Below are 27,665 nucleotides of genomic sequence, written 5' to 3' on the forward strand. Positions count from 1 at the left end.
GCACTGGGAGTAATCCAGAGATTGCAACCCGAGAGGTCCTGCTTTTTAGTCTACAGCCTAACTCCCTGAATTCTTGATGCAAGACCTCATCCCTCTTTCTACCTATGTCATTGGTACCAACATGTACCATGACCTCTGCCTGATCACCCTCCCCCTTCAGGATGCCCTGCAGCCGTTCAGTGACACTCCGGACCCTGGTAGCTTTTTGCTACCCCTCCACCTTTACCCAGCTTCCTATTCTTCTTGAATGTCATATATCCCTCAATATTCAGGACCCAATCCTTGTCATATGAACATATGAACATCCTGCAGCCTCGTCTCTGTAATGGCTAGCAGATCATATTTATTTACTTCAATGTGTGGTATCAGCTCGTCAACTTTGTTATGAATGCTACGTGCATTCAGATACAGAGCCTTTAGTTTTGTCTTTTTGTTATCTTTGTAAGATCTAGTCTTGACTGTTGGTATGTTCTTAGGTTTTTTCTCTCTGTCCTTTTCTGCCATTCTCTGACCTTCATTCCCCATATTACTATTCTGCTCTCCTGCCTTGACTCTACCCCTTGATTTGATATATCTACCCAAGCTTGATCCCTCACCACCCCCACCTCTTGTTTAGGGAAAATATCCTGAATTCCAGCCACTGGAGAACAGGGAGGCAGTAGAGTTTGGCAGAGACTTCGGCAATAGATGAAAGGGACAGAGGGAATGGACTATGGAGATTGAGCTGAAAGTTGAAAAAGACCAAGTCAGGAAGGACCACAAAGAGGGCATTCAATCCTTAAGCAGATTAGCAAGCTTCATATAAAATAAATCAATCGTTTCACCAGTACCAGCCCGGCAGTGTTCTGGGGGTTCTTGATAACTTGACCAAGTGTGGGATTAAGAAGCTCATCTCAGAACAAACAGGCCAGCAAGAGGCACAGGATTTCAAAATAAAAACAGTCTGGGAAGCCAGCTAGGAAGGATCATAGAAATATACAGTACTAGGAGGCCATTTGGTCTATCGTGCCTATACTAACTCTTTGAAAGGGATTTCCAATAAGTCCCATTCCCCTGCTCTGTGCCAATGGCCCTGTAATTCTTTTCCCCCATTCAAGTATCTATCCAATTCCTTCTTGAAAGTTACTATTGAAGTTGCTTCAATCTCCCTTTCAGGCAGTACATTCTAGGATTGAGTTCAGAATCGAAATCAGTTCAAAGACTCAGGAGTGTTGGGGCCTGTGCAAGCAGAGAACCTGAGTGGCTTTTTCAACACGGAGTCAAAAGAAATTTCAACTGAATCATGACAAGATGTCAGGCAGCTTGTTGCAAAATGGAGCAACAGCCTTATGTGCCAGAAGTGACAATTGAGGAGTGGGGTTGGGTGGAACCCAACCTCATGCTTACAGTTGGATCAACAACCAAGTGGCCTATAAAACAGAAATAGGTGGCAAGTGAGAAAAGAGCCCGGAATCACACCAAAACTGACTGTGGGGAACAGAAGTATCTGTGGACATGTAGTGACTGCATTCGAAGGGAATCTCAACAGGCCACAAACTCAACAGCTTAGCACAACAGATGAGAGGATTACTTACAAATGAGACGCAGGCAGCCAGCAGGAGGATCCGCACCAGGAGCTCTTCAAACTGCTCAAGCACAAGTTCCCACAGGGACTTCCCTAGAAAATACACAGGCATCATAATTTATAGTGGCAGACACAGACAGACAGACTCACTGTTGGAATGTTTAAAATAAAAATATGGTTTGCTTCAAATAATGAAAACTAACAGGCATCCAAAAAAACAGGTCCTATTATCCAATGGGTAAAAAGGCAGATTAAAAAAATCAAACCCAGCAACCCTGAAGGAAATGGTCGTCGGGAAGATCATTAGAATGTACCGAGTCAGTCAATATTCATTTGGGGAAATAAATACATTACTTCTATTGGCAAGGCCTCTCTCCTCTTAAATGGCCATCCAGCAACCTCTGCTGGAAGGGCTTGTGGGTGAAGTGCAGGTCACGAAAGGAGCAAGTGGTGCCTCACATCGTTCAACAGTCTGCAAACATTCACGGTCACAATTCACACAAGAATAACCATGGCCGCTTGAGTGAGATGCAGTAAGGCCAGCAAAGGTTCAGTGCCATTCGGAGAGAAGTTGGCGGGTTGGGGGGGGTGGGGGGTGGTAAATCAGGAAAAGCAGATTGGTTTAAAATAAAAGTGTTTTGGACAAAATAGGTGTCAGAGTTTGTCAATCTGATAACTGTAGCAGATTTTGCAATGTCTACATGACTCGAGTTTTCTCATCTCCTCTCCTGGGCACTGAGGTCAAATACTGAACAAATAGAGGAATGGATAGATTGATTCACGTTCAGGGTTTGTTATGCTGTGCTTGTTCTGAATGCACTACCTACAGTAAAGCTCCATCTACATTTTTACCTGGTTCTTAAATTATTAACAACCTCATCACCGACATAAGGCTAGAGGCTAAATATGCACAAAGAAGTAAAAAGCTCAGGTTGACAATCGATGTTCCTCCCTTTTAAGTTTAAATTATTCAGTGTAGCCCCATTTGGAGTTGGTTGTTTTTATCTCACCAAAGGACACTTTTAAAAAGGTTCTGCCTCCTCCTCTCCCTCACCTCCCCCTCTGCCAACCCACCACCACCACTGTTCCTTCTAAGTCTGGCAGGTCCTGGCAGCAAGTGCCAACCAGCTAGCTTCAGGTACAGTGAGGGGAGCGAGCAGGCGCCTATTGCATCTCTCTCTCCATCCCATGTTGCCGTGGAAACAAGTGGCAGGGTCTGGAAGCATGCAGCTCTCTCACACTGGCCTTGGTCCAAATGGCAGTCCTGACAGAGAATTAGGAGTAGTTGAGTCACTTCTCCTTTTCAAATTCCTGGAATTCCCAACAGCAATGTTGGAACACCACCATTACACAGACTACAGCGGTTCAGTAAGTGGCCCACCACCGTCTTCTCATGGGGAACAACGGATGGGCAACCAATGCTGGCCTTGCCAGTGACATCCACATCCCAAGAAAAAAATCAAATAAAATTTGAATTTTCTTCTGTTTGCGATTATGCTGGTTACAGCTGTAGATCGCAGTACAAACACATTAGAAAGAACTAGTCGGTACATGTCAGAACTTGGCTCCATCCGCAGTTTAATCATCTGCAGGTTCACAGTTCCTGAAGAGCAGAAACCCAACCCAGTTAAATCATGGTTGTGTGCAGCCTATTGAACTATTCAGGCTGTGTAGGCAATGTGTTACTCACTCAGATATGGCTGTGCTACATTCTAAAACCATGCTGGCCCATCGAACCTTCACCCATGACTCCCCTAAACACACCCATGACAGGAATTCTTCATCATCTTACCACAGGATTCAGTCATTTCCAACCCTCCTAGGGCAACCTCCACAGGGAGATTACTCCAGCAACAATCAACTTACAATTGGAATAGGAGACTCATTTTATTGTACATTTTCCAAAGATTTAGAGAGGTAGAGGTCCCCAAACTAACTCAACTCGGGAACTGCAAAAAATGCCTTGTTAGCCATTTCACCTCAGTGCTATCTTTTAAATTAATAGAACAGAGGCGATTACCTTGTTAAGAGAAGTCCATTCTGCTGATATCACTCCTTGACCCACCTACCTCAAAGACCTTCCTACAAGCTACAATGAGACAGTCAGGACTAATCTTCAGCAAAATGTGACGAGATAGAACACAGTTCAAACAGTTTGGTCCCAATGACGAGAGAGTTTTCTATTACTCTCTGCTCGGACAATGAGGTATCCCATAGTGCTTTGCAGGGTGATGGTCACCAAGTGCAAGACAGAAAGAGGGTGATGAGGACAAAAAAAATGGTCAACAGGAAAGGCGCCTCAAGAGGTTTTGAAAGCAGTTGAGGGAGCAGCCAGGTGAGGGTTTTAAACAGGAGGTCCAAAAAGGCTGGAGCATAATCGCTGAAGGAGTGACTCCCAATGTTGGAGGGAGGATTAAGTCTGTGTCAGAGGAAGGGAGAGTCATGTAGGGTCATGCATCACAGGGGTAGCATGAGATAAAATCACGGAGACATGAAGAGGAAGACAAGAAGCTTGGAAGTCAACTCATTGGGGGCACAAGGAGCCAAAGAATCTGAAGGAGGTTGGGGACAAAGGCACTTGTGGGGTCAGAATACAAGCAGCGGTGTCCTGGATCAGATGTAGTTTGTGGAGGATGAAAGCAGGCAGACTAATAAAAAAAACCTTAAAGAAATCCAAGTTATAAAGAGGTGAATTCTGGGTTTGGTAATGAGGAGGGGGAGGGGGCCCTGATCCGAGCATCAATGGTGACGGGGGCTCGATTCAGGGCTTGGTAAAGATCAGGAGTGAGGGCGACGGAAGGTTCAAACTTGAAAAATGCTTTGATAATGGATCAGATGTGGGATATAAAGCTGAAGCTGAGCATGGAATCTGTACTATAGATGGCCCTGGGAAGGGAAATGTTAATTATCAATTCTGTCTCCTCTTTAACAATGCTCATACTTGTGAAATCCTACACTGTCTGTCCAAAATAATTTGTTAATATTCATCTATTCCTGAGAGCATGATTCATGAGCAGCACTCCAAAGCGGATTAACTGCCCGATACAAACCAACGGTCTTTACAAGCAATTTGATTTGAGTAATTCAAAATACAAATGGGAAAGTCAATATTTACCTTCTTCCGCTGGCAATTCTGGTTCAGATGGATCATGGAAAAGAAGGAGAAAAAGAATAAATTAGTGAATCAGTAAACAGCTGGTAACTGAGGAAAGAGCTCAAGTTTACAATGGTGAATCTCAGAGCCTCTCAGGGCTTTCCAAACCATCTAGTTCTCTGATGTTCACTCCTGAAAGTGGAGAACTGTGACCAATAATAGACAGGCAACCTCCATATTTGGTATAAGTTAAACAAGTTAGTGACCGAATTATGTTAAAGTCTAAAGGTGGTTGAGGCACCTTCACTTGATCAGTACCCACTGCTCCTATTGAAAATTTATATAATTGTGTGAACCAAAGCTAGTCTTTTAAATACATTTCCCCAGCACCCTCTATTTTAAACAGAATCTAAACCAGGCTACTGTAAAACGGCACTAGGATCTCCGTTCAGTTTCAGCCAATTTGCATACAGTAAGCTCCCACAAACAGGAATCTGATAGCGACCAGATAATCTGTGTTAGTGATATTGATTGAAGGATAAATATTGGGCAGGACACCACAGGGGAAATTTTGCCCTTCAATATAGTGCTATGGGGTCTTTTACATCCACCTGAGAGAGCAGACAGGGGGCCTCAGTTTAACCTGTCATCCAAAAATGGAACCTCCAACAGTGCAGCACGCCCTCAATACACCACTGGAATTGTCAGCCAAGATTTTGTGCTTCAGTATCTGGAGTGGGAAGTAAACCCACAAACTTCTGCCACAGAGGTGAAACTGCTACCAACTGAACCACAGTGGACACTTAAGATTTAGGCACCTTACGACACTCGATCTTAAAACAACATTTTTTTTGAAGAAAGTGCCATTTTAATGCACAGTGAAGCAACAGAATCAGGAGTCATGTGAACAAGTTACACAAGGGCAGGGTTAGATACCAAAAGGTTCTTTCCCCAGAGGACGGTAAACCTCTCGAAAAAGTTGCCAGCTTGTAGTGAGTGCTGACTCTCTGAACATCTTGAAAAGAGCTGGACCACTTCCTGGCTGGGCCAGAGGTTAGGTCTTATACAATTTGTATGAAATACCAGGTACTGCAAGCCTGGACAATGAGGTTCCCTGGACTAGTTTTCTATCACTTAAATGAACTGTGGAGGAATTTCCCAAATTTGTTTTTGCCCTGGGGTTTTCATCTGTTTTGTCTGTCTCTCACGATACTGCAGACATTACGACCGTGTGGGGCAGGTTCAAGGGACCTGATGGTCTTTTCCTACCCGTCTCTTTCATATGCTCGTGAATACAAAGTCACTGTGCAAGCACAATTCAGCTGCCTGGCTGATTTCCGACTCATTCCGCACATATTTGAGTTTATTTTGAAAGAACAAAATTGCGCAGACCTCTGGAAGTCTACTTGGTTGAGTGTGGAATGGGACAGGTCTTTCTCAGTTAAAGACAGTGTTTGGTTCTGCAATGCAGCTCCTCAAAGGCTAATTGAGGAATATGTCCAGGATGAGAATAACAGTCACTGAAGATGGGAATTTGTTTCAATATTCATTAATTTAAATGCTTCCTATTTCACTAAACATTCAAGGACAATGTAAACATGCTTCAAACTGATTGATGTAATTGGATAAACAAGTGAGAAAGTTTAGACCGAACGACTGACAGGACTATCTCTCAGGTCCGGTGCAGTAAGACTTACGTGGGCTCTGCTTTAGTGTGCTGAAAATTGTGCAACACATGACGGATAAACAGTTGGGAGTTGCAATTCAACGAATGAATACTTGGACTGCTTTATAAGAAATGCAAGAAGCCTACGCAATACATCAACTGAACATCAAAGGCTAGTGTCTCCCCTCGGGAGCATCCAACCCCACAGGCCTTCCCCTCAGGAGCATTTATTGCAAGTAAACATCTGCACACATGGGTGTATTTAGAAAATGTAATAACTTAAAAAGAATTGTATAGTTTGATCAATCCTGCGTGTCCTGGCTATGTACAGGAGTAAGAATGTGAATAAAAGAGACAGTTTTTCTGTATGGAAGAGTGACAAGCAAACTCTTGTTATCTTGTAAAGGGTTTGCTGAGCACCTACCTCGATGTTAGGACCAAATCCACCTCATTAGGCTCTAATTTACCTGTCTGTGGTGATGACTGTTTACAAAACCGACTCACCATTTAAAAACAATGGAAAAACATCGACAAAACCTCTAAAGTAATTCCTATTCAGCACATACTACATTCCACTCACAAAGCAGTGATGCTTAGACATATGTCCTCGGCCCAACCATCTTCAGCTGCTTCAGCAATAACCTTCCCTCCATAAAGTCAGAATTGAGGATGTTCACTGATGATTGCAGTGTTCAGTACCATTCGCAACTCTGTAGATAATGAAGCAGCCCATGCCTGCATGCAGCAAGACCCGGACAACATTCAGGCTTGGGTTGATAAATAGCAAGTAACATTCACATCACACATGCTGTATAAAACTCTAGTTAGGCCACAGCTGGAGTACTGTGTACAGTTCTGGTTACCGCACTATTGGAAGGATGTGATTGAACTAGAGAGAGTGCAGAGGAGATACACCAGGATGTTGCCTGGGCTGGAGCATTTCAGCTATGAAGAGAGACTGGATAGGCTAGGGTTGTTTTCCTTAGAGCAGAGAAAGCTGAGGGGGGACCTGATTGAGGTATATAAAATTATGAGGAGCATAGATAGGGTAGATAGGAAGAAACTTTTTCCCTTAGTGGAGAGGTCAATAACCAGGGGGCATAGATTTAAGGTAAGGGGCAGGAGGTTTCGAGGGGATCTGAGGAAAACAATTTTCACCCAGAGGGTGGTTGGAATCTGGAACGCACTGCCTGAAGGGGTGGTAGAGGCAGGAACAACATTTAAGAAGTATTTAGATGAGCACTTGAAACGCCATAGCATAGACACGGTAGGCTGAAGGGCCTGTTTCTGTGCTGTATATGCTCTATGTGCTCTATGACTCTATGACTAAGAGCGCCAGCAAAGTCCATCTCCAACAAGAGAGAATCTAACCACTCGCCAACCTTGACATTCAATGGTATTACATCGCTGAATCCCCCACCCATCAACATCCTGGGGGTTACCATTGACCAGAAACTGAACTGAACCAGCACTAAATACTGTGATACTGTGGCCACAAGAGCAGGTCGGAGGCTGGGAATTTTGCAGTGAGTAGCTCAGCTCCTGACTTCCCAAAGCCTGTCCACCATTTACAAGTCATAAGTTAAGAGTGTGATGGAATACTCTCCACTTTCCTGGAGGAGTGCAATTCCAGCAACACTCAAGAAGCTCAACACCATTCAGAACAAAGCAGCCCACTTGATTGGCACCCCATCCACCACACTGAACATTCACTCCCTCCACCATCGGCACACAGTGGCAGCAGTGTGTACCATCTACAAGATGCACTGCAGCAACCTGACAAGACTTTTTTGAAAGTACCTTCCAAACCCGTGACCTCTACCATCTAGAAGAACAAGAGCAGCAGATGCATGGGAACATCACCACCTGCAAGTTCCCCTCCAAGCCACACACCATCCTAACTTGGAACTGTATCGTCGTTCCTTCACTGTCGCTGGGTCAAAATCCAGGAACTCCCTTCCTAACAGCATTGTGGGTGTACCTACACCATATGGACTGTAGTAGTTCAAGGCGGCGGCTCACCACCACCTTCTCAAGGGCAATTGGAGATGGGCAATAAATGTTAGCTTGAAGCGATGACTTTATCCCACGAACAAATAAAAAAAGCAAGGCACCAAACATCTACCTCAACAGCACTGTGAATTAAAGCGTGGCTACCCAACCCAAATCAGACCAGACCCGACACCATGTGTCGGGTTCGGGTCGGGTCGGGTCTCTCTTCCGGGTCCAAAATTCGGGCTCGGGTCGGGTCGGGCTGGACGTGGACAGAGATCAGGACAAACAGAAATCAGAAGTGAGAAGAGTGGTGGGGGGGGGGGGGGGGGGGGGGGTGGCGGGGGTGCGCGGGGGAAAGGAGGGGAAAGAAACAGCTACAGGTTCTGACATAAAGCACCCGAGTGAAATTAACCCAACCCCTTACACTCTGAAATCTATCAAGTCCAGGAGAAGATACCAGTAACTGCGGTAAGTACAGAAGCATCAACTGAGCTCTTGCTTTATTCTATACTTGGCCCAAGGATTTAAAATTATCTGGAAATAGGGAGATTAAACTTCCCAACCTGAGTTCTCCATGGAGATTTTTTGTTGTTGATGACATCGGAACTTGATACAGTCCAGAAGCTTGTTTGTTACATTGCGTGATTTCCTGAAGTGGATACTTTATTTTCCGCGAGTGCTCAGGGTCGCGATGCCTTCGCCTGTTTGAAATTAGTGTTTGTTGTTTTGTTTAAACTTTATGATGTTAATTGAACACGGGTACATCAACAACTGGCACATGTACTCGATCACTGATCTAAAGCCTGGCTACCCGACCAAACCCAAATACATGTGTCGGGTTCGAGTCTGGTTGGGTATTTAAAAAAATTCAAGGACTTGGGCTTGGGTCGTGTTTTAATTTTATACCTGAGCCAGGCTTTACTGTGAACTACCTTGCAATGCTACCTGAATAAAAGGGACGTATAAAACCCCTGACCAATTAGCAATCCTGGACACAAGTGTTGAGCACCAACCCAAGGCACAGAGGTGTAAATCCAAGATCCCAGAATTCGGGAGAAATATCTGTACCCAGAGAGTGGGGAGAATATGGAACTCACTACCACAAGGAGTATTGAGGCGAATAGCCTACATGCATTTAAGGGGAAGTTAAAAGAGTATGAAGGAGAAGGGAATAAGAAGGATATGTTGATGAGATCAAATAAGGCAGGTGGAGTCATGTGGAGCATAAACACCGACAATCCAATTAGGTTGAATGGCCTGTTTCTATGTTGTAAATGCTACGTCGTTCCATAACCTATGGGCAGAGGTGTACGTACAAATGGCTGCCTGCTATATTGCTAGTCAAGCACAATGACAGGCATACAACGTGAGTCAGAGAGACTGAATATCCTGCATGGACATGGCTAGTTCCCAGCACTTGCCATTGAGCTGATAAGCTGGTATGAGAACACGTTAATAGACCCAGGTATATATGTGGCTCCTCATATACTAATTAAAAATCAAGTGAGCAACATTAATTTTTTAAAATGAAAATTAAGCCAATGGAGGCAAGAAAGTTTCTATCACAGGCACACAGGATTATTTAGTTTCGAGCTGAACAGCAATGGAGTGGTCTAAACAAAACCCGACACAAAGCAGCAAGCTGCTGACAGGAACTCACTCCACCGTTATCACCGAACCCATCTCCTGTTTCACTACGCACTTTGGTTTAGTGTTTGTGCAGTGCTGTATACAAGCTCAAACATTCCGATAAATGCCAACCTCAGCCATTTTTATTTCAAAAACTTAACTTTGGCTTGTTGCACTGAGCGTTTATTTTCCTTTACTTCTATTGATTGAAGGAACATTTACTGTTGATTCTTTGCAGAAGAGGTTTGGATATACACATACCTGGCCTCTTGTGCATCCCCTGTCCTTTCTTCACACCACCAATGGCAACCATACCTCCGGTTTCCCTATCCTCTGGAATTCCCTCCCTAAACCTCTCTGCTTCTCTCGCTCAGTGTTTAGATGTTCCTTAAAACTTTACCTCTTTGACCAAGCTTGACCTGTCCTAATGTCTCCATCTTTGCTTCAATGTCAATTTTTGCTGATTACACTGCTATGAAATGCCTTGGGATGGACTATCCAACCATTGGGGGCATCACATCCACAGTTACAATTCACAGTCCAGATGACGTTCTTTCCCCCCCCCCCCCCCCCCCCACAAACAGGTCACTGGGTAGTCATCAGCAGAGGGAAACATTTTCCCCATTTCTCCCAGTAATGTTGTGACCAAGCACAGCACCTGACAGATCAACTAACTCAGCACACACCAGCCATCGAAACTGGGGCCTTTTGGTTCACGTAACACAGCACCACCATACAACAGTGCCAATACATCTGTAAAAGCTCTGTACAAGGCCTCACATACTGCCTTGCTGCAAAACACTGCAAAGTTAGATCAGTCAGCCACACAAATGGAGAGTGGTGATTCACTACAATGCTGGGTTGAGTGTTGCTGTAGGGGTGTTAGTACTCCAGATAGCTGGAGGATAGGTCCGGCTGACTAAAGGATTAAAGTCTCCTCTCTTTCTGTCTGTCTCATCCAATTCTCAGTAAACATTTCTCCCTATTGCACAGCTGCCCTTGTCACTTTTGCTCAGGCTTGTGTTAGTAATGGATATGTCACACTGATGCAGTAGGTGGTAATGCAGTAGGAGGGACACTTCCAAATGAGTGATCAAACAGGGTTGCCAACCCTCCAGGATTGCCATGATTTTTCCAATAATTAAAGATGAATTTCCCGGACACTGATGCAGGCAACACGGGAGATTAGGGCATTAAAAAAGTGTGTGTTTTCATTCATCTTCTTTGCACACTTTTGTTTCTCAGTCACTAAAATATCAGATGGGAAAAGAGCTGTTTGACTGCTGGTTAAGAATCATCCAATTAGATAAAGAAGTCTGTTGGTTTCTGATTGGCTGTGGTACCATGCGGATTGACATCTTGGGTGGCCAATGATGGGAGCAAAGGGGGTGGGATGGTTGAGGTCATGTGATGAAACTTCCACCCCAGAGTTGACAACCCTCTGATTGAGGCACATGGCTGGCAGACTGCAAGGAGAACTTCCTTCCGAACCTGATGGGTGCCATGAGGTGACAGGAGGTAAGGAATGACCGCTTGTGATACCAGGGTGAAATAATCAAGGCACCGCATGGCACACCTCTGTCCACTATTTAGATGTCCATCTTAAACCAGTTTAACAGCAGGTAGAAGGTTGTCATCAAAAAGTGTTCACCCATGAATCCCGGGTCATTTGTAGGCTATTGTTTGCATAAGGATTACGATTGGAGAAGGTGACAGCTCCCAAAGGGTTGGCAGGCTCCTGAATGAAGCAGCAACATCCTGCACCAATGTCAAAGAAAAAACATTGGGTGGAACGGGATATTCTAATCCAACTACCAACAGGATATGGGGAATCTTACTGATCAGAGAAATTAGTACCAGACTATCCTGAAGCCTGAACCCCAGGATCCACCCACCTTTCTCCACCACATTCCCAGGCTATGGGAGCCATCTCCTCTTTGCCAGATTTTCTATGCTTCCTGCCTTGTCGACTATTCTGCTGTAACCAACCATTCACACCTCTTCCAGCTTTTCTTTCTTTCTTGTCCCATTACAGCCCCCTTTTGCCTTGCACCTTCGTCCTATATGTCATTTAATCACTGCCTCCTGCCTTCCGTCCATCACCGACCTTCCCGTTTTGTTTTTCCCTCCCGCAACCTTTTCCTGGCTCTGTATTTGGTTAAAAACTGTTAACTGTTCTAACACAGGCACAGAAGTAGGCCATTCAGCCCATCGAGTCTGCTCCACAATTCAATGCCATCATGGCTGATCTGTACCCGTTCCATTTCTGAGAAAGGTTATCAATCTGAAATGTTGGGCTGAATTTTCCCACAGGGAATGGGAGCCCGATATCGGGACCATTTCCGGGTCCTCAGCCTGAGCGTTTTGGTTGCCCACTGGCTTAATTTTATGGGAAGTTGCCAACTAGCAGGTCTCCTCCTCATTCACCATCCAATTAGAGATGGCAGGTGGCACAATCAGACGTGCCGAAGGGAGGGCCAGCCAACAGTCCCACTGGAAGGGCTGAGTGCTGCTGAGGCAGACAGGGAATGAGAGGGCGCCACAAGATGGAGACGCTCAGATAATTGTCCAAACTAAGGACCAGAACTGTCAGGGACATCAGTCTGCAGGGAAAACGCCTCCAGAATAAAGCATTTGGCTGTGGATGCTCCTTTACACATGAATGTGCAAAATCATATGATGGCAATGTGACATCCTGCCGTGAAGCCATTTCCGATGTATTGCCAGTCTCCTGAAACAGCAAGGGGCCTGTACACCATCCGTAAAATGTCACTGAAGTGCAAAAATAGAGGCTAAGTGCCCTTGTAAATACCTTAACTGGCTACCTGCTGCTGCCAGGTGGGTAGCTGTTGCAGCTAGGAGACCGCCTCCAGGAAAAACACATGGAAGCGGGAACATGTCGGGGACCCGACCCGATGCACTGTATTCTAAATTTCCACACCTGCACCCCTCCTTCTCCACAGGGCTGGGAAAATTCCAGCCGTTAACTGTTCTCTTCACAAATGCTGCCTGAACCCCAACTCTTTGAGCACTGAAAAACTGAGCATGCATTGTTGCTGGCTTATGCCTTTAAGATAAAGAAAGAACTTGCATTTCTATAGCGCCTTTCATGACCCCAGGACATTGCAAACCGCTTTATGACCAATAAATTACTTTTGAAAAGTAATCATTGTTGTCGGAAACACAGCAGGTAATTTGTGCACAGCAAGCTTCCACAAACATCAGTGAGATAATAAATAACCAGATCCTCTGTTTTAATGATGATAGTGCAGGCCAGAGGAACAGGGTGCAATTTAGGGAAACAAATGCAAGGAGTTAGCTAATTTTCTGAAACTCACTCTTGCTCTCACACTGCCAGGTTGGAACAAAGGGCAAACTGTATTTGAAGAAATGTTTATTTTTCATTGCCTGCAAAGCATGATGGGATATCTGGAGGTCGTGAAAGGCACTATATAAATGCACATTTTTTTTTATTTTTATAAAACAACTTGATCAGCACTCCATTATCCACTTTTGGGGAACTAGGCTTGGGATAAGTTTAAGATTCCCAGTCACAAATGGTTAATTTGCAGCATATTGACCAGTCATTTCTTTAAAAAAAAGAAGCTTCACTGATGTAAAAATTACAATACGGAAACAGGCAATTCAGCCCATCAGGTACTGTTCCACATACAGTATCCTAATTCTTGTGACTAGCCTGTTCCCATATCCCTTTATCCCTCTTTCCTCAACCACCTATTCTTAAATAAACACTGCTTCAATCACTTGCATTGCTGGTGAATTCCACAACCTCACAGCCCTCAATGTTACATCAAAGTTTCTCCCTGTCCCTAATTTCCTACATTTAATCTGCCATCCACATCCCCTGGTTCTACATGCCCTCAATCACTGGACACAGTTCATTGCCATCTGGTCCGTCCCGTCCCTTCATATGCTTTAAATAGCTCTCAAGTCACCCCGGAGCATCTTTGATTGAATAAAACAGCCCTGATTTCTTGGGACAGACAATTTCGCATTTTGCCAGCATCTTTCAGTGTCAGCGCAGAACTGACGTCTTGAAAAGGATTTTACCATGATCTCATCTGGCTGAATTCTGAGCTGTGCAACAGCTCCATTGCAAACCTCCTCTCTTGTACTGGCTGATGCCTGTTTGAAATCTGCAGAGCTGACTTTTGCTGGAACATACATGATTTACAACCAGATGCAAAGCCTCCCCACCCCGCCCCACTTGCGTAGTTTGTGAAGAATAGGGACAAAAGGAATGACCACAATTTTCTCAAAATTCATTGGCAGTGTTGTGAAAAACGTACCCATTGCTTGTACAACTGGAGCCAAATATGGGTATGGTGCAGGGTGGGGGTTGTGTGGGGAGGTCGGAACTTTGAACTCTATCAGCAACAGGCAGTGAAGGAGTGAAGATAGCAGGAAAGTTCCACCCTCATTTTCCGATGACCAAATTTTGGCTACTTTACACTTTATACAACACTCTAATCTGTTATGACTTTCAAGATAAAACACAAATGATTTGTGGCGCATACTAAGATAATATTCATTCTTTAACAAACCTTTCTTGTTAACATTATTGTTCGTGGCTCCTTCACTAATAGACAAATCAAATAAAGCACTTGAGCACACTGCCAGATAGGGCACAGAAACAACAATTTACAAATATTTACAGGCAAATACAGGTCAAAAATGACATATCAGTCCTTGTAGAAGCACTCCTGAACATGTTTCAGCTCAGCACTCTGGCTGCAATGGCATGTTCTCAGAGAGGCAGGTAGGCACAATTTGGAATACCAAGTTCATTTGTTTTGCACCAACCAGGCAATGGTCCAGCACAAGAGACTGGGAATCCACAAGCCGACAAGAGTCCCTAGGTACTTTATACAAATAACTAATTCACCAGGTCCTTCTCTCTTTACCCAACCCTCGCAGACAGTGGAAACAACCAGAAACTCGCCAGTATATTTAAACTTTCCTCAAACAGGAATATCCAGCATCAGCTGATTGGGAGAGTTGGCAGCTCACAGTCGCTCAGGCAACAGATATTGCTCATCGCCAACAGCAGGAGGCACACGGAGCCCCCATGTCCAACAGCAGGAGGCACACGGAGCCCCCATCGCCAACAGCAGGAGGCACACGGAGCCCCCATCGCCAACAGCAGGAGGCACACGGAGCCCCCATTGCCAACAGCAGGAGGCACACGGAGCCCCCATCGCCAACAGCAGGAGGCACACGCAGCCCCCATCGCCAACAGCAGGAGGCACACGCAGCCCCCATCGCCAACAGCAGGAGGCACACGCAGCCCCCATGTCCAACAGCAGGAGGCACACGCAGCCCCCATGTCCAACAGCAGGAGGCACACGCAGCCCCCATGTCCAACGGCAGGAGGCACACGCAGCCCCCATCTCCAACGGCAGGAGGCACACGCAGCCCCCATCTCCAACGGCAGGAGGCACACAGAGCCCCCATCTCCAACGGCAGGAGGCACACAGAGCCCCCATCTCCAACAGCAGGAGGCACACGGAGCCCCCATTGCCAACAGCAGGAGGCACACGGAGCCCCCATCTCCAACAGCAGGAGGCACACGGAGCCCCCATCTCCAACGGCAGGAGGCACACGGAGCCCCCATCTCCAACGGCAGGAGGCACACAGAGCCCCCATCTCCAACGGCAGGAGGCACACGGAGCCCCCATCTCCAACGGCAGGAGGCACACGGAGCCCCCATCGCCAACAGCAGGAGGCACACGGAGCCCCCATCGCCAACAGCAGGAGGCACACGGAGCCCCAATCACCATTCAGAGACCCTGCTAGACTATTATTTTATAAGAACAGCCTACTCAACTCAATCATGACCTATTCTGATAAACTGGTGGTTTCAGGGTTTAACGGTTATCTTTTGAGCCAATTTATTTACACACTGTTAGTACCCATAGAGGCTGATGCTGCATTTTCAGAGGTACCAGCCCATTTACCAGTGGAACACTGTAGCCCTTGGGCCTGTGGTGCAAAGAGCCTGGCTGTTTTTAACCAGATTTGATCGATGACGACTCTATGGGTACCTAGCATCGCAGATCCATACATTTCTCCTTACACCATCACAAACACTGACCTCACAGTTTACAAGCAAGCAATTAGTCATAAAATTTCTGGCTACCCAGTGAGAAATTCCTGATGAGCCCCTCATCCCCAATCCCCTTAAATCCTGCAATTATGTTACATATAAAAACAAATTTTTTTCCTTCCAGGGAAAAGGCCATAGTGTGGCTTCTCCTCTCTCCCAATGGTTCACATTGATATATTGTGAGCAGTTTGTTACTTTAATTAGCAGGATATACAGTGTGATTATATCCTCTGATACAAATTAAGAGATTGACTCCTGTTAGTTATAGTTAAAGTGTCTCCTGAGAGGCACTTGTTGCTGTGGGTCGAGAATACTGCTCAACAACAGACAGGCAGCAAACTCACTGAAAGTTGCTTTCTAAAAGAAACAAGTCTACTTTACACACTAAGGTCTGGAAATGACTCAAATCAAGGCCAAAGCTTTGTGAGAGCAGATGGGACAGGTTTTCAAAAAATGATTGAAATGAAGTGCATCCTCCTCCTCTGTCCCCTCCCCCCTCCCCAAATATTAAAATGCCTCCCTTCTCACCACCCCACATCCCATTCCCCAGTAGGGAGGCCAGCTTCTAACCTTCCTCCTCCTGGGTGGAAGTGTTTGATCACTCGAGGTCAAAAATCCTTGACTGAAATGATGGAGGGAGAGACAAGACAGAGGGGGTGGGTGGGAAAGAAACAAGAGACAAGAAGACACTCACACAGACACACTTTATCACAATTATCAACTCAAGAAATCCCAGGCATAAGATCGTCTGTAACAAGCTCTATGCACAGCTATAATCGGCAATCTATATCAGTTGTATGGACCAGAAAGAAGGCCAATGGAAATCAAGAATTATTCCTCTCTCCTCTTTCCTCTGTCTTTTGATCTCCTTTATTTATTTTTGTAGCTTCTTTGGCAGTCAGATTTGCACATAGGCAAATGAAACCAAAACATTTAAGCACAATATGGTTATGAGGAGAGAGTGGGACAGTGGGATTAGTTTGGGATTGATACAGGGCTATGGGGAGAATGCGGGACTGTGGGATTAGTTTGGGATTGATACTGAGCTATGGGGAGAGAGCAGGACAGCGGGATTAGTTTGGGATTGATACAGGGCTATGCGGAGAGAGCGGGCCAGCGAGATTAGTTTGGGATTGATACAGGGCTATGCGGAGAGAGTATCAGATTATTACACAGTATCAGTTTTCCATGTAATGTACATCACCTAGGTCAAATGTGAAAATATAGAAAACGTCACCTCTTGTTAAACTCCATGCTATAATATTGCTCCAAAAGACTGACAAACACATGCAGATCTCGTACATATCAGACTAAGCCCATATTCATAGTTTGGACTCATTTTACGCTGACACTTCATTGCAGTCCTGCATTGTTGGCAGTGCCATCCTTGATGAGACATTGGATGGAGATCCTACCCTCCTTTTCCAGTGGCTCAGGTTAAAGGTTCAAGAGCCTGTTCTCCAGGTTCCTTGGCTCACACTCGACCTCAACCAACATCACCAGAAATAAAGTGAGTGATCGTTCAACATCACTGTTGTTTAAGGCATCTAGCTGCACACAAAATGGCTGCCATGTTTGTCTCAATTATGTCCAAGTAATTATTTGTATGAGAAATGCTTAGAGATGATCAAGACACCTGATAAGATGCTGTAGAAATGCAAGTTTTAATTTCAAATCACTTCAGTACATGCATATTACAGCCATATAAATCCCGTGGCTACAAGAGCAGGTCAGAGGCTAGGAATCCTGCTACGAGTAACTCATCTCCTGACTCCCCAAAGCCTGTCCACCATCTACAAGGCACAAGTCAGGAGTGTGATGGAATACTCTTCACTTGCCTGGATGGGTGCAGCTCCAACAACACTCAAGAAGCTCGATACCATCCAGGACAAAGCAGCCCGCTTGATCAGCACCCCATCTACAAACATTCACTCCCTTCACCACCAACGCACAGTGGCTACAGTGTGTACCATCTACAAGATACATTGCAGCAAACCACCAAGGCTCCTTAGACAGCACCTTCCAAACTTGCAACCTCTACCACCTAGAAGGACAAGGGCAGCAGAAGTATGGAAGCACCACCACCTTCAAGTTCCCCTCCAAGCCACATACCATCCTGACTTGGAATTATATCACTGTTCCTTCACTGTTGCTGGGTCAAAATCCTGGAACTCTCTTCCTAATGCACTGTGGGTGTACCTACCCCACATGGACTGCAGCAGTTCGAGAAGGCAGCTCACCACCACCTTCTCAAGGGCAATTAGATATGGGCAATAAATGCTGGCCTGGCCAACGACGCCCACATCCCATGAATGAATAAAAAAAATTCCAATCTCAATTGTGTTAATATTAATGGAACACTCCCCACTAACTAAAACTTTAGACCATGCTAAAAAAGCAAGGATGAGAAAACATTTTAGATATGACCTTGGCAAAATGCTATTTGTAACAAATTCAAAACCTAACATGATTGGAGAAGTGGGGGGAGGTTTCAGGCACCAGTTTGGGTTTATTGAGAATAAAACAAACTGGTATAAGCAGTGCCTCCATAGTCACAGCCACGGGTTTATGGGTAGAAAAAGGGGACTTTAAAGAAGGACAGCAATTTGGTTTTCACTTCACATTTTAGAAATTACCAGACAGTCCCCTCCAAATATTGACTTAATTAAAACTGCCCAACTCAACCTGATGTCCCTCCCTCTTTCTCTGATCTAGCCAGTTGGACTTTTTACTTTTTTTCCGGTACATTGATGACTGTATCGGTGCCGTTTCCTGCTCCCGCCCCGAACTAGAAAACTTTATCAACTTTGCTTCCAATTTCCACCCTTCTCTCACCTTTACATGGTCCATCTCTGACACTTCCCTTCCCTTCCTCGACTTCTCTGTCTCCATCTCTGGGGATAGGTTGTCTACCAATATCTATTATAAGCCCACTGACTCCCACAGCTACCTCGACTACACTTCTTCACACCCTACCTCCTGTAAGGACTCCATTCCATTCTCCCAGTTTCTCCGTCTCCGACGCATCTGCTCTGATGATGCTACCTTCCATGACGGTGCTTCTGATATGACCTCCTTTTTCCTCAACCGAGGATTTCCCCCCACTGTGGTTGACAGGGCCCTCAACCGTGTCCGACCCATTCCCCGCACCTCTACCCTCACCCCTTCCCCTCCCTCCCAGAACCGTGACAGGGTTCCCCTTGTCCTCACTTTTCATCCCACCAGCCTCCATATCCAAAGGATCATCCTCCGCCATTTTCGCCACCTCCAGCGTGATGCCACTACCAGTCGCATCTTCCCCTCCCTTCCCCTGTCAGCATTCCGAAGGGATCGTTCCCTCCGCGACACCCTGGTCCACTCCTCCATTACCCCCACCACCTCGTCCCCGTCCCAGGGCACCTTCCCCTGCAATCGCAGGAGGTGTAATACCTGCCCATTTACCTCCTCTCTCCTCACTATCCCAGGCCCCAAACACTCCTTTCAGGTGAAGCAGCGATTTACTTGTACTTCTTTCAATGTAGTATACTGTATTCGCTGCTCACAGTGTGGTCTCCTCTACATTGGGGAGACCAAGCGCAGACTGGGTGATCGCTTTGCGGAACATCTCCGCTCAGTCCGCAAGCAGGACCCTGAGCTTCCGGTTGCTTGCCATTTCAACACTCCCCCCTGCTCTCATGCTCACATCTCTGTCCTGGGATTGCTGCAGTGTTCCAGTGAACATCAACGCAAGCTCGAGGAACAGCATCTCATCTACCGATTAGGCACACTACAGCCTGCCGGACTGAACATTGAGTTCAATAATTTCAGAGCATGACAGCCCCCCACTTTACTTTCATTTTTAGTCATTTTTAGTTATTTTTTCTTCCTTTTTTTTTTGCATTCCTTTTTACATTTTTTACAATCTTTTTTTGCATTTATTTCATTTCATCTTAGTTTGTTCAGTTTGCTTACCCACTGTTTTTTTCAGGTTGTTCTTCTTCAGGTTTGCACTTGCTGATGTTCAATATTCAGTGTATTCACACCTAATCTGTGCTAATGCTTTGTCTTTCAACACACCATTAACATATTGTTTGCCTTTGCTCCGTGACCTTTTGGTCAGCTATGTGGCCTGGTCCAATCTGCACCTTCTCCTTTGTTATCTCTTGCCCAACCCCCACCTCACTTGTTTATAATCTGTGACTTTTCTAATATTTGTCAGTTCCGAAGAAGGGTCACTGACCCGAAACGTTAACTCTGCTTCTCTTTCCACAGATGCTGCCAGACCTGCTGAGTGAATCCGGCATTTCTTGTTTTTGTTGTGTTGTTGACTTTTTACTTGTTGTTTTCCCTGCCATTTCCATCCTGGTCAGGCCATCCAATCGAGAGCGCAATCTGAGTATAAAAAGAGTGGAAGGAATGGGTTGCCTTGTGCAGCACTGGACATGGCAACAGGAGAAGATAGAGATACAAAACTGAGGACACAATGTAAATTCAAAAATGAGGACAGAATTATTTCTCCATGCCATGGCCTAATTATCCTAAATTCATCTGAAGACTGCACATGGATTTGGCTAACCTGTGCAATTGCGTGAGACCAACTAGTTAATCTGTTAAACGTCTTGCATATAGCATTCAATGCTTGCACATGTCACATTTACTTCCTGCAACACTTTCCCCATCGCACTGTTGAGATTAACACCCCATTTTTATCAAACAACATATGCCCTGACTCACTGTGAGTAACACCACAGATTTGCTACTCGATTTGAAATACGTTAAGCCACTTTAAAATAACACACAGGCACGTGACATAAAATGCATTAATCAGTATGCCACAAATAGCGCGTGGCAAAACTTTAACCCTTAGATGGATTTACAGAACATAGAAACACATGTCAAGCAAAAAAAAGAGTGGCAACGGAAATCTTTGTCTTGCCAGTCCCATGTTCCTTTATGTCCTCCATTGTCCAGCTCAGTGATACCATCCCAAAGGATGACAGCACATGCAGACCCTCACATCAACCCCTCTGATGCCTGTAGGTGGCTGAAAGGACTCAGAGTCAAGCTACCAAATGCAGTGACACAAGAGGTACAGCCTGCATTTTGGTCCACCTCAGGACTCGGCCACTGAGAGTCAAGAGCCACCCAAAGCCCAGAAGGCTCCAATAGTCACAGAGCAGATTTCTCCCCCCTCACACTCTCCAGCCAGAGGTAGCGACTCAGAATGCTAGGTCAGCAGACACACATTGGCAGCAGCAGGAAGCACCAGACATATGGTTCCAGTTTCCATTAAATTTCAGGTTGTAGTCAGGACCGGACTGACTCTCCTAAAAGGGAATGGGATTGTTCAGAACTCGGAAAAGGCTGGAGCGGGGGGTGGGGTGCTGCCGATACTGTGGAATCATCCAAAAGAGCACTTGGAAAATCTCCCAAATTCCTCCCTGGTTGACCAAGGTTGTAGTTGCAGACATTGCTCTTGATTAGGGCTACCCACAATCGTGGATTTCCCTGGAGGCTCCTGGACTCCCACCAAACTGCAGGGCCACAATTCTCCCAGGATGCAACAGGGCCCAGGCACAACTAGTAAAACCACATGATGGATAGAGCAGTTTCTAGGGCACAAAGGATTGTGGGGATTGTACCTATCATTATTGATCAATTGCCACAAGGATTAATGTGTCAGAGGTAACTAGCCCCCTCCTATCTACTCAATATTTACCTACTTAGAATCAGATTGCATAATCACAAGTTCCTGAATGCTTCTAAAGGATTTCTCCAAACTGCAGGAGCATGTGGGCAATGCAGATTGCAGGGGAGAGGTCATGTGATGAGACCTCCTAGAATTCGTCCAACTGAGTTAACAACCGTTATTGATACGGTTCGGAAGCGACTTTAATCGCCTGTCAAAGCCGAGTATATGAGCCACAGTAAATTTCGGTACCTAACATAAGCATACACTGAGCAACTATTGTGGAGCCTGATCTGCCTGGAATCCTTTTATTGTCCCTCCTCCTCTCCATGAAAATTCAAGAGCAGATTCCCCTTTGGGAAACCCACTGATGCCAGTACTAGGGGCAAAAGATATTCTTCATCATTTACAACTGTTGGCAGAAAGGCTCATGAAAAACTAAATGTCAGTAAGAAAGAAAATGTTTAAGAAATAGCTGAAGAATATTACTGTAACCTTTAATTGAATGCCCATAAACCTACTGCTGTCAGCAATGTTGAAGACCCACTTCACTAGTACAGAACTTAAATTACATCCATGAGACGGTGGGAGCTGGTACAGTCCCTGACATTTAAATAATATTCCCACCAGCACTCCTCAATGAATATTTAAATTTCATTCCCTCCTGTTTGAGATAGTTACTACCCTGGCTGCTTCAATTTGGTAGCGGAAAACGATTCCAGTGCTAAAGGGCCGGAGATCTTGCGGATCAGAGCTCCATTTAAATTTTCCACTGCTGCCGTTCAGTTGCTGCCCCAAAAGCCGGGTGGAACCCCCTGGAAAATCTCATCCACCATGCCCAAAACACAACACACTGCTTTCCCCAGCACCAGCTCCCCTTTCATTGTTGAGCACAAGTTTACATACCCTCTCTAGCCCACACACGCACCTGGGAGAAATTAAGCAGGAGCCCGTGTGCTTGTGTCTGTGGAAGGCTGTTTATGTTGGTGCTTAGGACAGTCAATTTGGTTAGTGATGCACATTAACATCTGTACTGAAAGACTAAATTTGTGATGTATATGTGTAGCAAATTATTGTGAATTAACACTCCTTTCAATGTTAAATATATTAAAAGGCACTGGCACACCTGATTCCTTCCATGCTTAGCATATGTAACTGGCATGGTGAATCCATTTGATTGCTGTCTTACACATTGTGCTGTAACTAACCCTCCTATCTACTCAATATTTACCTACTTAGAATCAGATTACATAATCACAGTTTTCTGAATGCTTCTAAAGGATTTCTCCAAACTGTTGGTCATTAAACAAGAAGCAGGAGGCCATTACAGTTGCACAGTCACATAACAAATTGTATAAGCTGATGAAGACCATTGATAAGGTAGATGCATTACAGTGGAGGATTATGTTGCACGAGATACTGATGATGGGAACATGGCCACAAATCTTTTCCTCCAGCAGAAGAACATCCCAATCACTTCAAGGGAGAAAGGAAAACAAGGCAGCAAGCATGAGTTAACAAGAAGGATTAAGGGGTGAAGTCAAAGGAACAGGTTGTGAGGAGGATATTGGAGATGGGGCTAAGATGGAGCAACACAGACATGTTTAAGGGTGCATTCTGGAATGTAAGAGTACAGCTGATGGCAGGCACAATAGGCCAGTACCCAAAATGCACAGGGCACGAGGTGGGATGCAGGCCTGGGGGTCACAGAGATAGGGTGGGATGAGGCCATAGAGGAATTTGTAAACTAGGACCAGAACTTTGGAGCTGGTACACTGGAAAACAGGTGAGAGCGGGATTGGGCTCTACACAAAAACAGTCTATCAACATTTACAGGAATTGGTTACTCACAAAAGGTACTGAAGAATGGCCAGCACCTATGGAACGATACCTCAGGAAGCTGAGAAGTGGAGCAGAGAAAATTAGTGAGGAGAAAGGGAGGTGGGGAGAGAAGTAGGAAAATGAAGGAAGACACAACCAGAAAGTCAGAAGGGCTCATGGCTCAAGAAGAATAAATGCAGCCAGAGGTCGGAGTCAAGATTTTGTTCAATTACAAGCTCCTGTCACATGTACGATGTTAAACATTAACATGGTGTTAAAAGCCAAGAGGATCAAGTTTGTGCTTTTCTGTTTCTGCAAGTCAGGGCAGTGAAGGGACATTGTGTACAATGGACATGCAGTCAGACGGAAAACAAGCTAGGTGTTCACTTGTACAAATAAGCTGCCTTTTGTTAATGTAATTGAATGGATAAGAGAGTTGAACCCCAGGACATGTTGGGGCCTGCAGTTGTTAACTGACTTTAACTCCAATGATAGGGATTCTGTACAAGCCCGGGCCAGGGAATCCCATTTCATCTGCCAATTACTTGTTTTTTCCTGTTACCATCAGCCCTAAGGGTTTGAGTATCAGTGCTACTCAGGACTTTAACATGCACTTGGCTCTTGCCTTGCTCAGGAATTTGTTTCCATCCTTACACAGTACACAAGCTCCATATCAATCGTTCCTTCCACCCATTCCCATCTCTCTTGAGGCAGGAATCAGCTTGGCCTTTTGGTCTGCCAGCTCTGATTGGTCTTTTGGACTACGTTCAAGGGCAAATCAAGAACTTCTTGTCATAGAAAAGTACTCAACAAAAAAAAAAATCAAAAAAGTTAAATGCAATAAAGAACAAAAGACAGACTGGTGCATTTCACAAACTCAGAACATCCCAAAGCCGTTTCCAGCAAATTAAGTACTTTTCAGTGTAGGCACTATAGGAAACGTGGCAGCCAAATTGTACACAGCAAGCTGCTACAAACACCAGTGCAATAATAACCAAATAATATTGCGTTTAGGTGTTGGTTGAAGGATAAATATTAGCCAAAAGACTGGGAATAACTCCCCTGCTCTTCTACAAATAGCACTATTGGATCTTTTATGTTCACCAAGGAGTCTTTCATCTGAAAGAGAACACCTCTGACAGTGCCACACTCCCTCAGTACTGCACTGAAATAGCAGCCTGGATTGCATGCTGAAATCTCTCGAATGGGACTTGAATCTACAGCCTTCTGACTCAGTTGTGAGAGTGCTACCCACACAGCCACAGCTGTCAGCATAACTCAGCAATGACGGCACAGTTACGAGGGATCAGCTCCTGGGGAAGGGAGGATCAAGAAACAACCTGAAAAGTGTAAACAATTCAACCAGGTGGGCAGATCTGTTGAGATTCTCTTTCTTTAGGATATGCTTGGCCCTTCCTCTCCACCTGCCCATGCCAAGTCTACTCAAATTAGTCACTCACAAGCTGCACCCAGTATGGAAACTATAACACAACAACAGTCAAGTCTGCTTATGTCGAACTCTCATGTCCACGTAAACCAGTAGGTCGGGTAGTGCACCCTTCCTCTCCCAGTCTCTACTTCTGCCCACATCATTTAACTTGCTTTCATTTCTTGATTCACATTGAGTTCAATAAACTTGTTTTCCATGATTTTGCTTTCGGACAGAGCAGTTCATTATTCTGCCGTTAACACTCTCTCTCGACAAATGTTTTGGCTTTTACTACAACTATTACCACTCTTTTTGCCTTTTATTGCACGACAGCTTTGTCATTTAATCTCTCGCGCCCTGTTCTTCTTCCCCCTCCCCCCTTTCATTTGCTCAAAGTCTATTGCATTTCCAACTTTTGCCAGTTCTGATGAAGGGTCACTGCCCTGAAACGTTAACTCTGTTTCTCTCTGCACAGATGCTGCCAGACCTGCTGAGTATTTCCAGCACTTTCTGTTTCCATTCCTTCCACTTCTATCCATTCTCCAGGAAGATGGAGAGGGAAAGAAGACAAGGTAGACGAGACAAGCCAGGAAACTTTGTGTCCATTTGGATTCTCCAAGGAACGTACAAACTCGTTGTGACGGCTGGTGGGTGGTGAGGAGAAGGGGTGAAATCATGCTCAAGATTCATATCAAAAGAATATACCTTTGAAGTCTGCAGGACCTCAGTCCTTCTTCACCCTTCATAAAGAATACTTGGTCTAAATTTTTATCCGTAAGCTAAAACAAATTTCAGTCTCAGTATTTCAGGCTGCTATAACTCCATTGATCATACAGACCAAGCTCTCAACCAATGTTCCAGGAACAGTACAATCAGCCTCAGTGTCGCTACATTGAGGAGTAGGGAACAAGTTAGTTATGGTTCCCCCATCTGACAAGTGTCTCCTGCTGGAAAAAGTGCTTATATGGATTTTTAATGAGGACAAGATCAAGCTCATTTGGGATGCCCCAACAAATAGTCTGTTGACTCACATGAAGAATGGCCATTTACTGAGGTAAGGTGCTGGAGGTCCAGTGGCACCTGTGGAACTAATTGCGAGTTAGCACTCTGAAAAATGGTAACTCTTCAAAGCTGTTTTACCTGAGCTACTTGGCTGTTAACCACTTGGCACCTCAGCCCAAATGGCCGTTATTTTATACACAGGAAACACTACATTATAAACATGAGAAGCAGATCAGCAGTAGGTGCAATCGGAATCTGTGAGGGTTCCCTGAAGATGTGCATTTATTGTTCATATATGCGTACCTCTTGTAACCAGTGGTTATGTAGACAGCTCTCTAACTAATATGCAAAGTGTAACTCCTGTAACTAGTGTGGTTCTTGAGACAGCTTTCTGCAAGAAAACTCAGAATGAATGCTTTATTAACATGGAACATGATGTGAGTATTTGCAGGGTGGCTGAATGAATCACAAATCAAACCTGCTCCATCAACACTATGTGTAATGCACAGCCAGTCTTGTTGCACTTTAGCTGCATTTGTATAATGCAAAACAGAGGTCTTTGTACTGTTCTTTTTCAACCTAGCTTATGAAAGATTAGTAATGTTGGGGGTTAATGAAGAAAAGTTGTCAGTTTCTCCATGCTACCTATGGCCAATGCTTCACAGCAGCTTATCCTCATCAGCACAGTTAGCTCATTCTCTTTAATGATCTGCCATTTGCAGTGTCAAATGTTATATCCTGCACCAGCAAACAAATTTGCATGACTTTACTTTCTTTTACAAGGTGTTTATTCCGGGCTGATGTCACTCAGACCCCATTCTGTTGGGTGTTTCCTGCCACTAGTAACTGGCCCAGATCACAGTCTCCAAATCAACTAGGTGTGGTGGATCTGTTAATAGAGCTTTACAGCACAGGACCCATTGGACCATTGAGTCTGTCAGGGCTCTCTGCTAGAACAATCCAAAACGGCACTCACTGCCCCACTCCATCCACAGCCCTGGATCAATCCTTATAACTATAGTTTCACATCCCTGCATCACCCTGGTGAATCAGTCAAATCAATGGATTTTCAGACAAGTTACTTGTTCCTCCATTCAGGTCAATCAAATCCAGTTGACTGGAATTGTTGGGCAGAATTCTCGAATCGGGTTGGTGATGGGACTGGAGGCAGAAAGGACAGAAAATTGGTGTTGGAGAGTGGCATGTTCCCATCACCAGCCCATTTTGCTAGAGGTGGGTAGTCTATTAAGGCAATTAAACAGCCTATTAAGACCAATGTTCTAAGGCCAACTGGTGGCATACTGAGATGGCCACAGCTGCAACCACAGGCCGTCCTGTGGAGGAGCTCCCCCTCCACAATGGCAATCATGCAGCTGTGGACATAGGGCACCTCCATCTTGAGGCACCCTCTCTTTCTCTCTTACCCAGATGGGCAGCGCCCACCCCTGTCAGGGGGTTGCCAGTCTCTCAGTGCTCGAGAGCCTCCTATTAGTCCTCCAGCATTGGGAGCCTGCCCGCCATCTTAATTTGACAGAGAGTTCGCCCTCTGGCCACTTATTGCCCATCTCCTTCAAAATTGCACCACATGTCAGCTGCTGACACAGTTTGGGACACAGAAATGCTCCCGACTTCGGGGTCCAGACTCCAAAATGAAAATTCAGCCCATTGTG

General features: G+C 45.2%; 1 protein-coding gene across 2 annotated transcripts in view; it reads right to left on the minus strand.

Moving 5' to 3' along the window:
* The window catches only part of atp2a3 (ATPase sarcoplasmic/endoplasmic reticulum Ca2+ transporting 3), a 263,331-nt gene that overhangs the window by 216,972 nt on the left and 18,694 nt on the right, over window positions 1-27,665 (minus strand). For both annotated transcript variants that reach the window (XM_068010067.1, XM_068010066.1), the window contains exons 2-3: window positions 4,680-4,697; window positions 1,575-1,657 (exon numbers count right to left, since the gene is read on the minus strand). In XM_068010067.1, the coding sequence (XP_067866168.1) occupies window positions 1,575-1,657; window positions 4,680-4,697 (101 nt within the window). The remainder of the gene's footprint in view (window positions 1-1,574; window positions 1,658-4,679; window positions 4,698-27,665) is intronic.

The sequence above is a fragment of the Heterodontus francisci genome, chromosome 30 (assembly GCF_036365525.1).
Source record: "Heterodontus francisci isolate sHetFra1 chromosome 30, sHetFra1.hap1, whole genome shotgun sequence".
NCBI classification, from domain to species: Eukaryota; Metazoa; Chordata; class Chondrichthyes; order Heterodontiformes; family Heterodontidae; genus Heterodontus; species Heterodontus francisci.